At 30.8% G+C, this 14,902-nt stretch overlaps 1 protein-coding gene across 3 annotated transcripts; it reads right to left on the bottom strand.

The window, feature by feature from the left end:
* Positions 9,387-14,728, bottom strand: LOC109362292. 3 transcript variants are annotated; one of them, XM_019607983.1, is made up of 11 exons: positions 14,585-14,728; positions 13,804-14,312; positions 12,975-13,073; positions 12,200-12,300; positions 12,034-12,105; positions 11,813-11,903; positions 11,166-11,246; positions 10,346-10,405; positions 10,142-10,264; positions 9,987-10,025; positions 9,387-9,905 (listed from the first exon to the last, which is right to left on the bottom strand). In XM_019607983.1, the coding sequence occupies exons 2-11, from the start codon at positions 14,182-14,184 to the stop codon at positions 9,777-9,779; spliced, it is 1,176 nt and encodes a 391-aa protein (XP_019463528.1). In that variant the 5' UTR covers positions 14,185-14,312; positions 14,585-14,728; the 3' UTR covers positions 9,387-9,776. The 3 variants fall into 3 exon arrangements, with proteins under 3 accessions (XP_019463528.1, XP_019463530.1, XP_019463531.1); XM_019607985.1 differs by having other exon boundaries at positions 13,804-14,262; XM_019607986.1 differs by lacking the exons at positions 13,804-14,312; positions 14,585-14,728 and adding an exon at positions 13,405-13,412.

Raw genomic sequence — 14,902 nt, 5'->3', positions numbered from 1 at the left:
TCAATATTAAAGTGGAGGTTTATATATATATATATATATATATATATTCACATTACATAATTTTTGTTTTGAGTATTCCTGCATAATTAAGTAAAGCTCTCCCAAAAAGATTTGAACCATTACATAATTTTTGTTTTGAGTACTGTCTCAAATAATATAACACATTAAGGTTTTCATATGTTTTTATTTATCTCTAAGATTATATTATTTTTCATGTAAGTTTCAGTTTTGGTCTTTTAGATATTTTTTATATTTTCAATTTTAGGTTTTAAGACCAAGACTCGTCTCCACACTATTGATGAAGACAACAAAAAATTTGTGCTACACCAGTTAATGAATTCAAATAAAAGATATATAAACTACTTTTACGATATTGTTGACATATTATTAATGAGTACAACTTCTATTCAAACTAATGATAATATAATTTTTTTACATTATGGTGGACAATCCTTTAACTATTTATATTTTCTAAATTGAGATTAAAATGTTAAAAGGGTGCACTGAAGCATGTGTATTTAATTTAATTTTATTATCAAAACATACAAAATAAAAATAATTCATTTAGAGGTTCAAAGATTAAAAAAACCATTTAAATACATAGAAAAGGAAATCTATTTATATAGCTAATTTTTTACATCAGAACACGTAATTTTTTAAAGAAATAAAAATTTTATATGTAATTTTTATGCCCGTGTGCAAAATTTATCCCTATTTTTCATGTAATTACGGTCCTGAAATTTTATGCTAATTTTAGTATCTTCGTCAAATTTTCACCCAAGTAATGAAAATTGAAAAATGGGTAATATTGTAATGTTAATTATTTTTATTAGTTTTTCTAGGATAACATAATGAACGGAGTGAAGTTTCATAATGGAAAAAGAAAAAGGAAACTGAGAAGTAAAATATATCATCTTATATATGTTTTTCATTATATATTAGATATATATGTGTGAGTGTGAGATGGAGGTGATATGTAGGAATGGAGATTAGCTATCCATATTTTTATGTTTTAATTGTGTTCTAATCTAATAGAAAGTTGTTATCTACTTAAAAATAAAAATAAAAAGTAACATTTTGATATGTTTGACCTTGGGTAAGGACAGAAAATTTTGGTACTGTGCAGTCTAGCTACAATAAGCTGCACGAGTTGGATCACAGTGTTTAAGTCTTTTTTGGAAAAATGAAAGGTGCCTTCATAAGTCTTAGTTTTTAATTGCCAATTGTTGAGGAATAAGATCCAGTCCAAACATGATTTAATTCGATTGGGAATTCACGTTGATGGTTTATGTGCTTTAAGGTCCGAGTAAGTTCAAGTACTATCAAATCAGGCCAAAATTATATGAGATGTAGTTGAACCTATGTTTTACCATCCAGAAGCAATCAAATTCTAGCTTACAGCTCTTATCAATTAATGAAACTAGGGAGGACAGCATATATATCAAGCCTATTTAATGTGTATTAGGGTGAAGCGTTTCAATTGCGCAATATCGATTTGTATTAAAACGAAATTTGAAATTAAGTGATTTAAATTTGGATTTCACCCACTAAACACAAAAGCTTGGTAAAATTGCTTCTCCCAAAATAACATTTTACAGAGCAAAAAATTTCAAACAGGTTTTTGTGGTTGTTGAGATATTGATGTTTCAAGACTCAAACATAATTTTGAGTAGGAATAATATATATATATATATATATATATATAATTTATTACTATAGTTCAATCATTGAGATTTATTATTAAATAATAATAAAATAAATATTTAATTAAAATATAATTTTATAATTATGTAGATACTCGTGAAATATGTATCATAATACTTAAACTTATTTATAAGCTATTATTAAGAATATTGGTTAAGTATATTTTTGCTAAATTGATATAATATTTTTGTCATTCTTAATTTGGAGGCCACAAATGCATATCCAAACATGCAGTTGACATACAAAATTCAATCTCAACCAATTGATTATTCAATAAAATAAAAATAAAAAGTGAGCCTAACATATTTTTTCTTTTCAAATTACAAAATAGCATATTTTTTGAAGTCAAACTCTGAAGAAAACAATATACTTGTTGATAGGGATGGGTCAATATATATATGGAATTATTTGGTCAAACTTCATTACCCATCATTTTCTCTCTATCAGTCTGATAATTGGAAGAACAAATTCCACTCATGGAACGCATGCACATCTCAGAATCTATTTCCATAAACCCAATAGCCCAATAGAATTGAATCCCTTCATTTCCATCTACCCATGTTAAGAAAAGTGAGTTCAATTGATCAAATTATTTTTTGAACCCCAATTTAGATTTAAAATTATCATTATCTAAATGTTGATTGGTGAATACTTTAACTCAAACTCAATCTTAGATCTGATTACTTACAGAAAAGTGTGCATAAAATCGGTTAATAATAAAAATATTTATAGAATAATTAGCCAAAATAAGATCAAGAATAAATATAATTAACCATACAAAGTTATTTTATGAATACAATCAAACCTAAGATTAAGAAGAAAAATAAAACAATACAATTCTTCCACATAACCCTGCATTCCACTGTCTCGTAACTAATTTTGTTCACTAATAGTAAAACTCATAATCAGGCCAGAAACAGAACCTGAAAAAACAACCACATCATGGCTATAAATGAATATAACGAAAGTACTTATATTGAATAGGTATTAAACAAAACATTGATAAAAAAAGTGCTTATATTGAATAGCTTGAAAATATAAAAACATTTAATAGTTTCTCTATTTAGGATTAGGCAAGGGAGATTTAAAATTATTCATATTGACAGTATCATATGTACTAAAGTGCTAATCACAATTCCGAAACTGTTGAATAGGGCAAAATCGAACATCATGTTACATTACATGTGCAATATCTATGGGAAAAGGAAAAGCAAATTGTTCTGGCATTGGGTGAGTGAATGGGTATCTATATTTACATTGTATCCGGAGAATGACACGTACATAGTGATGACCCATACACTAATCAGCTAAACTTTTCTGAGAACAAATTCTGATTGACAATGCCATATCAGAAACATGGGGCAATCAACTCTTATCCACTAATACTCTCTGGTTCCATTTCCCCTCTATATTCTTTTCCCATATTAACAGTAAGTCAACCAACAACAGTTTCACGAAGAAAATATAATCAGTCAACTTTTTATTGTTCCTAATTCTTAAAGCAACACGTCGCATAATTAAAATTGATGCCAAACAAGAAGAACGGTTTTTGTAATCTGTGTTTAACTTAGAATCTCTCAAAACATTGATAGCTACTAGGGGCCAATGTGTAGTTTGCTAGAAGTTATTAGAGAATTACCAGATTACCTTTTTAGCAAAGTCAAGGATTCTAATTGATTTTCTATGCTTATAAATTGAGTACAATGACGCTCAATATTATACATGATATAAGTGAAATGTGAGAGTGTTGTTGAAACTGAATGTTGTTTGCTCTCAAGTGTCTTGCATGAAGGGTGGAGAGAGTAGATTCGAGCCGGGATGACTTGCCGGCAATCTGCATCATAAAAATCATATGTTATTGCAGGCAGGTCATCCCGTCTCACATTTGCTCTCTTTCCTTTCATATGAGGCTTTGTAAAGAGCTTAGTTTTTGGATATTGCCTATATAAGGAAGTAAATCTTACTTGTATATCGACTATTTCATTGTTTTGAAAATGACTTAAATATCTGTTAAATTATTCTTTTATTGTCAATTGATTTTGAAATGTAAACTTAAAGTAGACATATGTTACTGCTGTTATTGAACTCAAGTTTCTTTAATGACAAATCTCTGCTTACCTTTTTAAGTAACTAACTCTTCTAAATTGTCCGTGTAAAGGACAAAGGAGAGAGGACCCCTTTCTTTTGTCTGGTTTCACAAAAAGAACAGTTATGCAACATTTGAACTGTGAGTTGATAACAAGTTAACGATATAAATGAGTTTGAAATCACTTGTTTTGTCTGTTCATGACTTCATGTATCCTCTAAGAGGAGGCAACCTTGTTTTAGCAGAACAACTGTCGTGCCCGATTTTCGATTACACGATCTCTTAGAGTCGCCACTACATTTTATGGTAAAAATGTAGAAAAATATTTTAAGTCCAATCACATTGGGCTTTTGGATTGTGATATCCAGGTTTGAGAGTCGATTACAGATCGAGGAAGGTATTAGCACCTCGTCCGCCCATAATTAAACAGTATCATTGCCAATTGTATGATTTAAATAGCATTAAGTTATTTAAAATTAAATTTGTGTACAACAAAATATTTATTTTTTATTTGTTAAGTGTGACAGTATTTCTGAACATTTTAGGAAATCAAAACTTACGTGGTTCTAATTTTAAAATGGTTTGTTGGTAAAAAAATAATTAACTCCTTAAAAAGGGTGAAGCGACATAAACTAATGTCCGCATCGCATTCATTTTAAAAAAGTTTAAAAATAATTATAATATATTTTTTTAGTTTTTTTGTATTAATTTAGGGATTACTCGAGTAAAAGAAGCGTCGTAACGCCATCGTTCAAGGATGATATGAGGACGAAGAGATGTTACCATGACCTGCCTTTATCCTTTGATTAATCCCAAAAAAATTACATTTTTGTTATAAACAATGTTATGTGAAATCATTTCAAATAACACCACTCTTGTTAAAAATAATTTTAAATCGAACGATATTCTGAATTTGTGCAAATGACAATTTTTATTTAATTATAGCAAGAAAAAAATTAATTAGCTGATAAGAATAAGTCATGAAACAATATTTAACAGTTAGTTAATAAAAGGAATTTTACCACTTTTTTGTTATTATTAATATTATAAACAATTAAAATTTTATTTTTTAATTTTTTATGAACAACCTCGGGAAGATAATACAAAAAAATGACATTTTATTTATTAATAGGTTATAGTTTAATAATACACATTAATATAAACATAAAAAAAAAACCTGACTTAGCTATAATCCAATGCAGCTAAGGAGTAATACTGTTGCTTGCGTGTCGCTTAGGTATTGGTTAAGAATTGCTAAAACCTAAGGGAAGCTTCGTCCGCGAGTGCCTGAAAAGGTGAGAACCTAATCTAATCCTAACAAAATGCTAACAACTCCCTATCTACTAACTCCTAGTCAGATTTGACTTGGTGTATATATATATATATATTTATTTTATTACTTTTTTATTAAAATACATTTTGAAATTTGTTTATTTATTAAGTTATTTATATATTTGAATTAAATAACAAAAAATATTTTTGAATATTCTAAATTATATTTTAAATTTATATTTTCAAAAACTAAAAAAGTTAAAATTTATTTTATTGTTTATTTGGAATTTGAAATCTCATTTATTTAATTTTTTTTATAAATTTGGTTTTAATTATAAAAATTAATAAAAATTATCTTTTATTTATTTTATAATATAAATTCGAAAAAAATATAATAAAAACTATTTTATCATTTTAGGACATTTGAAATATATCGCTTAAATTCAAAATAAACTCTAAATTAATAAATAAAAATTATTTTTTTTAAGAAAGTAATGATTTTTAAAATATGTTGGGTTTTTTATGGGCCGGACAAAAAATGAGTATTCACAACAACACACGCTTGTTTGTCTGGTCATATATCTACGTGAAGGTTATTGAAGTATCTGAAACTTGCTTCATTTATTGGAGGTTGAAATGCAACGTGCAGTGAACTCTTATGTGTATCATTATGATGATTGATCTAGGGCTTACCACATCTCATTTATGCTAAGTCAACCTTGACCGTTGGGTTATGTGATCAACACAGTGAAAATATAAGTCTCTTGATCTTGTATATTGATTGGAAAGGAGTGCCATAATGCACAAATATGACTGGCAAAAAGACTAGAACATCACGGCATGATATGCCACAGACATGTGATTAAATTGTATATTTACATATTTGTATATATGCATAAGTACCAAATGCATGTACACATGCAAGTGTTGGATTGTTAATTTTAATATCAGATTTTGGAATCAAGGTAGTATATATCTTGTATTTAGATATTAACTTCCGTACCAATTATCTTGTGAACACGGCTTCTTCATTGAAGTATAATAAGTCTCGGAGGTTTTACTCACGATACTATTACTACTAAGCAAAGAAAGCAGACTAATGATTAAGTAACCATATCTTAATATTTATGCTATTTGCAAGTTGAAATAGCGTTAAATATTAAAGTTCTAACTAGTAAGTGTTAATGTCAAATTCATCAAACTCAACATATTTATGTTTATCCCAGCAAGATACCGTTTGTTACTCTGCATAAATGGTTATGTCGGGATAATTCTTACTCTATTTGACAACAAAGTTGGTAAAACTTGTATAAAATATTACTAAAAATCAAAGTTATCATAATAAATAAAAGAAGTTGGAATTTGCAGTTGTTAAAGTGGTGGATGATTTTTGTGGAACCTTGACAAAAATAAAAATTGAGTTTTAGTGGAAAATTAATTGTTTTGGCACCAATAACTTTTTACAATTTTATGCAATAATTAAAGTGATATGGTAGAATTGTACGTGACTTTCTTAAACAAAGTATTAAATAGATAGACATTCCCATATTGTCTTTTAATGTTACTTAATAAAAAAATTAATTATATTGTTCATACCAAGAGTTATGAAAAGCTGTAATGATGTAAGCAGGAAGGAATATTTGTTGTTAAGGACTTATGGAAGATAAAAGAGGAATGAAGACATACATTTATAAGCAAAGAGAGATGAAAAAGAATTGTTTTTTCTTTGCAATATAAGGTGGAAGAAGATACACTAAACTATGTCATTTTATGTTTAAGTTTTTTTCAATAAAAAAACTACATAAAATAACCTTGTTTAAATAAGTGATTGATTTTAAAAATATATAACAAAATGACATTATCTTGTTTTAAAAGTCGGTAAAAAATTGATACAAACAGTGTTGTATACATGACGTGTAAAACATGTCAACTAGGATAGCAAGTGTACCATATCACTATTTAACGTGCCATAATCTAGTGTAGGAGATAATACATAAATAGCTTCCCACATTATTTTTTACCAAACCCTTTTATACTTACTTTATAATTATTAATCAACTTTTTTTGTTTTGGAGACAATAATGTAAGATAATCAATCATCATGAAATATGAGAAAAGGTGATATAAGCATATCAATTTTACTCGTAAATTACTCTTCATTGCGACCCATCCTCAATAATGATATTATCACACTTTCCATACACCACTTTTACATCTACTTTAAAAGTATTTTAATCACAAAAGTTTTCTTTGGAAACAAATTATCAATGGAAAAAAGGTAGAACATGATCATTTTCCTAGATAAAAATATGCATGCCAGGATTGAATAGTTAGTATGCTTCTTTGAATTTTAATCTGTAAGACAGGTATCTAATAATATTGATTGCTTTTCAACTTTAATCACACTCTTTAAACTCTTTCTGAATTCGTGTTCTGGCAGAAGTTATTCGATTGCAGAATCAAAATCTAAAGATAATCAAGAGTCAACTGCATGATTAGGTGCACAAAGAAATATATATACATTACAAAATCAACCAAGTTTGAAAAGAAATGGGTTAAGTCAACACCAACATGGAAATTGATTCCAATTCAAAGATGGTGGATAAGAAGCATCACATATATTTTCACAGATAATGTAGGGCCACATGCACTTTGGAAGAATTCCACAAGGAATTGTCTCTATCAATAGTGTGGATTTTGAGATGTAGGACTCTACCCTTTGGCCTTGTATGCCTATAAATACAGTTGAATATGATGATCAAGTTCATGCAGTGAACTAAAATAATAGAGCCTATGGAAACATGATTGAATCTCAATGTGGTTTGCTCAAGTGCCTTGCATGAAGAGGCAAGCGAGTAGATTTGAGCCAAGGATGACTTGCCGACATGAAAAGCAAGATTTCATATTTGCTTGTTGTCGTGAGTTGTCGTTGGCTCATGTTTGCTCCCTTCCCTCTCATATGAGACTGAAAAGAGCTTTGGAATTCATTGCATTGCACCCACTGAATGGTTTACTTATGCTGTATACATGTCATTTATGAACAATATAATAATCTGAAAAGAAGAAGGTATAGATATTACTAAACAAATTGAAGCTTTGGTTTTTTTGGGTTGGTAGGTTGTTTTTCTCTTAATTTCATAAGCTAAAAATTTAATGAAAAGAATTGCATTCTCACAGTTTTCACTCACTTCACTATGCATGTCTTTCTTTTCAACTTACTACCTTTCAACTGTCACTCACATTTTTACTATGAATATCTATTTTTTTTGTATTTTGAAAATGACTTTAATTTTCTCACATATTTACTCTCTTAAATATCTAACAAATACAAAAACCTTCATCATGATTGATTTTCTTAGTTTTACTTGGAAGGTATTCGACTTTCTTGCATAGCCTTTAAGATATCATAACTTCCCTAGATTTTGTAACTTTGTGTGTAGAGCACTGTCCAAAATTATTTTTGGAGTTAGATTCTAGTTTCATTTTGTCATAAACAAGAATCTGTTAAAATATAACCCGGCAAAAAAAAAGCAGGAAAATAAAAGCGATATTTGGTGAGTAAGTATTCAGGTTGACTAAAAATAAAAAATCTATAAAAAAAAATGACAGTCAACTCACCTCAGCTTGCAAATTAATGGGGTGAGTTAGATTGACTTGTCCAAAAAAATGACTTGAACTATGTCATCCAAGGGTATATGTTTGATCTGCTGTCCCAGACCAATCATATTACGTCACATCAGTTAAAAAAATTAAATATTCATAAATTTATCAGTTTTGTTTCATTGTAATTGGTGGTTGGGGACAACATATCCCACTAAAACGTTTCTTTTTTAGTGTTTCCGCATTAATTATTAACTGAACGTCGATCATCCCCAAATATTCTCGTCTTCTTATCTCAAGTTAATCAAATCTCATTAAAGATAAAAAATTATTTTTTGTTTTCATTATTTTTCTTTTTGAGTATCAATTGGATTGGGACACAATGGAACATAGAAAGTGAGATATGTGATTCTCATTCTTATTAATTTTAATTAGTAATAATTTATAAAAGCTGAAAATTATTAAGTGTACCAGCATACAATGTGACTATAAATTGCATTGTAAAAACATTTATAAGTTATAACCAATCTATTATAAAGTATAAACCATCATAAAATTAACTTGATTCGTTTTTGTTAAACCTCATCAGAAGGAACTTCATCGTTATCTGCTTTTCCAGTTCGCTGGATCATGACTAACTAAAAAGTAGCAAACCCCAACCGAAGAGTTAGACATAATGTGAATCTCACCTTCAACCAAAGAGTTAGGCATAAGAATGAACAGGTGAATTTCTTAATAGACAGAGTAACATGTATTTTCAACTGAACAATGTGCAAGTTTTACAATGATCGACCATATTATGAGCTGATATGATTCCCCAAAAAATTGTCATGGAATTAGAGAACTAAGATAACCCAAAACGGAGGAAAAAGAATAAGTCATTCATACATCCATGACTAAGGAAGTAAACACTAAATGGTTACCCTCCCCTGTCCACTAGAGGCCACCCACCACCCTAACTGCAATGCCAGTTTACCTTGCACATAATATCTGCAGATGGCAAGCGATCAAGACTCGATAACGATGCAATTTACAACTCTCATGCCATATGAGAAACCAATATGGGGGCCAAAAGCAACTTATCCGACCAAAGAATGGATCAAACTAGCTGGCCTCAAGGTGTTGAATAATTGGAAAATAGATGCAACAATTTATCCAGTGTTTCAGGTGTGAATTTCCTTGCAAATAGGTAACATGGCTTCTGAATCCCATTCCATAAGCAAGGCCATCTTTGCACTTCTCTCTGCAGAAACACAAGATAATTGGTCAAGCTGCTTAATTAATTCTCGATCAACCAGATAGGGAAAGTTTTCATATAGCGTACCTTCTCGTCACTGGTGACGTGCACACTAACATCAATGGACTGCAAATAAATATAACAGTTACCATAAATACCCATTCAATGTAACTCAACATCAAAATAAATTGAAAAGAAAAATATGGGTTGTTGTGTATGTTACAGTTGCAGCAGGACTATACCGTAATATTCTTCAAAAGCTCATACGTAATATCTTGAATCCTATATGATTTTGGATGCCATTTTCTCTCAGACCAGTCAACATGAGTTAATGACCAGTTTGCAATTCCACCAGGATTAACCATCTAAACCAGAGGCATAAGCCATTTAGCTGAAGGTTGAAAATGGTTGAGATAAAAGAACAGTATTGGAAGTGAAATCCTCACCTGGAAGAAAGTCGGCAAGTAGTGCTCATCAGCAATGCAATTCTTCCCGTCCAAACCAGGCTGTCATATTAAGGAATTTCACATTAATACGTAATTCACAAGTCCATGGACAATATAGATAGGGATTTAACATTCTGAATTATTATGTGGAAGTAGATGGTCTAATAAGGTCAAACATGTAAGCCATAACACTAGGACATGCGATAACTATATAAATAATGTGTACATCAGCTCCATCTTGCCTAGGAAAAAAGGTTTCTTTTCTAGTTTTGAAAAAAGATGTTGCAGGGAAGTGTTAGCTAAAATTCTGAATAATCATAAGGAACTTAGATGTTCCAATCACCTCAACAATTTAGAATCACTTTTGTGGGGCCTTATACTGTACCAGTAGCCATAAACAATGCCACTAATGATTTTCTTTTTCAAAGGGTTTGAAAAAGAGCGAGAAAAGAACCCAACACTTCCCTATAACATCCAGCACAATGTATTCACAACATACACGTTTTGTAGAGAAAAAGTTGCAGAAGGAACCATAAAATGAAGTAACAAAATGCAGCATTCATACAGCGCTAAAGATATAACTAAAGTAAGCAAATGTAAGAGGCGGAAAATCAGAATCTTGAACCTCAGAAAATGAAATACTAAACTTGCTTTGCTTGACGACTAAAATGATTTAAAAAACTAATTGTTGAATCACAACAAACACATTAGTAAAATGAATTTAAACATCAATATTCAATAATAATAAATGAAATAAAATTGTTCTAAATTTCAATAGCAGTAATATTTAAAAACCAGGCAAAATATTAAAAAACTTCACCTGACAGTATGCCTGAAATTTTGAGTAATATAGATGATCAGCCATAACTAAAACAGCATGCTGCCGCTTCATAGAAAACCACTGTAAAAGAAGTTAAATAATGAGGTGAGACTAAATCAGTGACATGTCAACACTATTTATACCTTTTGAGCCACAAAGCCTTAGACTATGTATGAAAACTACAAGGAATAATTGTGTGATCATATTGAAACACAGTAGAATGCTGATTGGGCTACCATAAGAAATAGGAGTAAGGGATTTCACACAAGATCAAAGAATTATTATTTTTCCTTTTCCGAAACAAAGAATCTTTTGTTATAGAATTTAGATTCATCACCATGTTTTAAGACAAAAGACAAACTACGTCCATGTGTTACAATTGATGTGCTTGTAAAGCCTACAACAACAGCCAAATGTTAATCCTACTAGGTGGAGTTGTCTTGTAAAGCCTATTGACATAAATCACACAAGGTTATAGAATGATGGCAACTTCCATTTATCGAGTTGACATCATATGAAAAGGCAATGATAAAATAGAGTAGCTAAAGTACATCGCTCAAAATTCATATTCTTTTCATAATAATACATTAAGTTTCTATTTAAAATGTTGAATTCCTAGCTGCAATATGACTGTAGCAAGAATATACCTGTGCACCCTTTCTAAAGTCCTTCACCTCAATTTCAGGTAACATGTGTTCTGAATATCTGCCGTTGCCATGAGGGCCAGGATCCTTAAAGCTAATAAGAAAAAGGAAAGGTCGCATCAGAAAAGAACATCAAATTGGTAGCAGAAAGCAGAAGGAGAAAAGCTAAAAATTAAAAAAAAAAACAAAAACAGCAGGACACCATGTAACACTGCCAGACATACCAATCTACAAAGCTGATATTTGTAGTCATCAGATAGTTGTAAATATAGTCAAAATTATACAAAGGTACACAGCTGCAAAACCAATATAGACAATTCAGAAACTAATTAAACCAATAATAATTACGATGGAATAACGGAATTAAAAGCAATCTCATAGCACATTTACCTATCAGAAAGTAAAACAAATTGCTGGTTGTCAGGATCTTGAAGGGCATTTGCCAATAGCCGTCTCTCTGCATCAACCATAGAAATTTTTCCCCACACCACCTAAACAAGACAACATCTGATTACAAGCCGCTCACTAGAAAATCACGGACTATTGGCAACAAAAGATATTTATACTTGCTATCATCCTATCATTGTTGCTATTGTTAGGACTAGAGCAATTGGACTTAAAATACATTCAGCAACTACTTAAGAAAAAATAACAATTAACTGCAGTAGGATACAACATCACTCAAGCATGCTAAAGTAAATTCACATACAGTTCATACGGTGAGCTTACTGAGTTCTAAGGTTAAGATGGTGAAAAATAAATTTACTATAATCCCATATTTAACATGAAGGAAATTGTGCAAGAGTTTTGTACTTTTATCTTAGGTTACCATTACCAACGTAAAATATTGGGGCCTCAGGTTGCCAGGCTATGCCACTACTAGTTCTCCTTTCTGCTCTGGATTAAATAAAATATATATGATGTAGAACTACTACAGCATAATATTTCCAAACCCATGCACTAAATTTTCATAGTATTGGTTCATCCCTCAATCAATAATAATAATCTATTTCCTACAATCAAAAGTCAAGTATGAGGGGAAAAATTAAGTCACAGATTTACACTAGGATTTGCATTCCAGAACATATATTTGAGCATACAAGACACTGAAGACCGCACAATTCACAAATAATAGTAAAATGAACAGTTACAATACTATATGCACCTGGTTACTGCGAATATCCCGATTAAGAAAATATCGGCTCACATGAACTGGCTTAGTCTGGGATGCATGCACATAAACAGAGAACTTCCCTTCATGACCCTGCCAAAAAGGATAAGAGCATCTTCCAGGTAAATGCACAATAGAAGATGGACAGGATGCTGATGCCAAGACATTCACATGCCAACAAAGTTACAAAAACAAATATAGGTGTTCATTCATTACAATACATTTATCAAGAGTTTATTAGAAAAACATGCTTCACATCTTGTATTGTTATCTACGTCGACAGATATTTTAAGGGTCATCGGATATGAGACATTAAATAAGTAGAACTCTGTAGTAAAGCGCCCAAAGCTGTGATAGGACATCATTGTCACACTGTTTCAAACATAACTTCTTATTTAATACAGGGAAGGGAATGTGAGTTGACTTGGAAAAACTAGCAATGTCTACCCACCATATCTAATACAGGGAAGGGAATGTCTGTTGAATAATACTAAATTGAAATCATGGACTGTTCCACTTAGTGAAGTCATGCAACTATTTCTGCCCAACAACAAGAGAAGAATGTTAACAATTTTCATGCAGAGCATCAAGTGCCAGTTAAAGGTGCAAAAACGGAACCTACTGTTAACCATTCCAATTCAGATTTCTAACAGAAAGGAGAAATTCTTCGATTCTCTCATGTCCTAAAAACTTGTGTGTCAGTTGAAGATGCAATAAGTCATTTCTCCTACTGGTCAATATAATTTTTTTGCAGAATATAAACTACACTGGCTATCTTCCCTGAGATTATACATTTTAAAATAGACAAGTAACAAATTCTTACTTGGAAAAACTTGTCCCACAATCTTTCAAATGGTAGAGAGCCAGGCGATAAAAACATGAAAGCAACTTTAGGATGTTTTGAAACAAATGGTGGTGAATTCAAAATATCCCTATTAACAACACGTGCTGCAATCTCCTCATCGGTATATTCTCTCACAGGAACAGGTGGAAGCCAATCAGTAAAACCCTTGCAGCCTCTAGAAGAGAAGACATAACAGGCTGAACTGCTTCGCAGAGGATACACATAAGCACATATTAGAAAGGCACATACAAATAGAACCAAGACAATGATCCACATTGGTTTCTTTATATTAGGCCGATTGCGCGAGCCAGGCATTATGTGCAAATCACCCATGCCACGCCAAACTTTTGCTGGCTTCATAAATGCATCACAGTTTCAAATTTCCCTTCCGAAAAATCTCCTCTTCATCAATACTCACTCAGCAAGAGAAACAATGCCCTGTAAAATAACGAACCATGAATCTGAATGAATAATTGATGCTGACAAATCTGAAAACAAATACAAAATAAAACAAGTATTAGCAAAAATAGCAATAGGAGCAAATCAATGAATTCAAAATTTGGAAGTTAAATTGAAATGGTCATAGCCAACAACAACAACAACAACCGAAGGAGTCAAAATGAAACAGATGATGAAATAACATGCAAAAAAAACAAAACATGAAAATCACACATCACCAAATTATTAATACAAAAATTAGAAAAATGTTCCTATCATCAGAGTCAATGAGCAATGAGAAATGAAATGAGAGGGACAATACCTGGAATAATAAAAACGGAAAGATCCCTGAGATGAAATATGAATGTTATGGGATTGGGAATAAAAATATCTATCTCATCAAAATTGATTAATTCAAGTCCAAAGATCTATTATGAGAGTGTGTTTGGGGTTTCAGAAATAATGGTTAAAAGATTAATCCAAGTCTAAGTTTTTCTTTCTCTTAAAAAAACTGCTGAAAAGATTGGTCTTTTCCATTTCTACACGCCGATTGGTCTTTTCCATTTCTACATTTTTTAATATTTTAATTTTAATGTTATTTTTACTTATAATTTAATAATTTGACCCAACGGCACTGGCG

Source organism: Lupinus angustifolius, chromosome LG12 (genome assembly GCF_001865875.1).
Source record: "Lupinus angustifolius cultivar Tanjil chromosome LG12, LupAngTanjil_v1.0, whole genome shotgun sequence".
Classification (NCBI taxonomy): Eukaryota; Viridiplantae; Streptophyta; class Magnoliopsida; order Fabales; family Fabaceae; genus Lupinus; species Lupinus angustifolius.
This window is presented reverse-complemented; position numbering and strand designations above follow the sequence as displayed.

Excerpts from the sequence above, each read along its gene's own strand:
- LOC109362292 (XM_019607983.1), bottom strand. The coding sequence starts at position 14,184 with ATGAAGCCAGCAAAAGTTTGGCGTGGCATGGGTGATTTGCACATAATG. Across the intron at positions 10,406-11,165 it reads AATTTCAGGCATACTGTCAG|CCTGGTTTGGACGGGAAGAA; the intron begins GTGAAGTTTTTT and ends TTAATATGACAG. Across the intron at positions 9,906-9,986 it reads ACGTCACCAGTGACGAGAAG|AGAGAAGTGCAAAGATGGCC; the intron begins GTACGCTATATG and ends GTGTTTCTGCAG.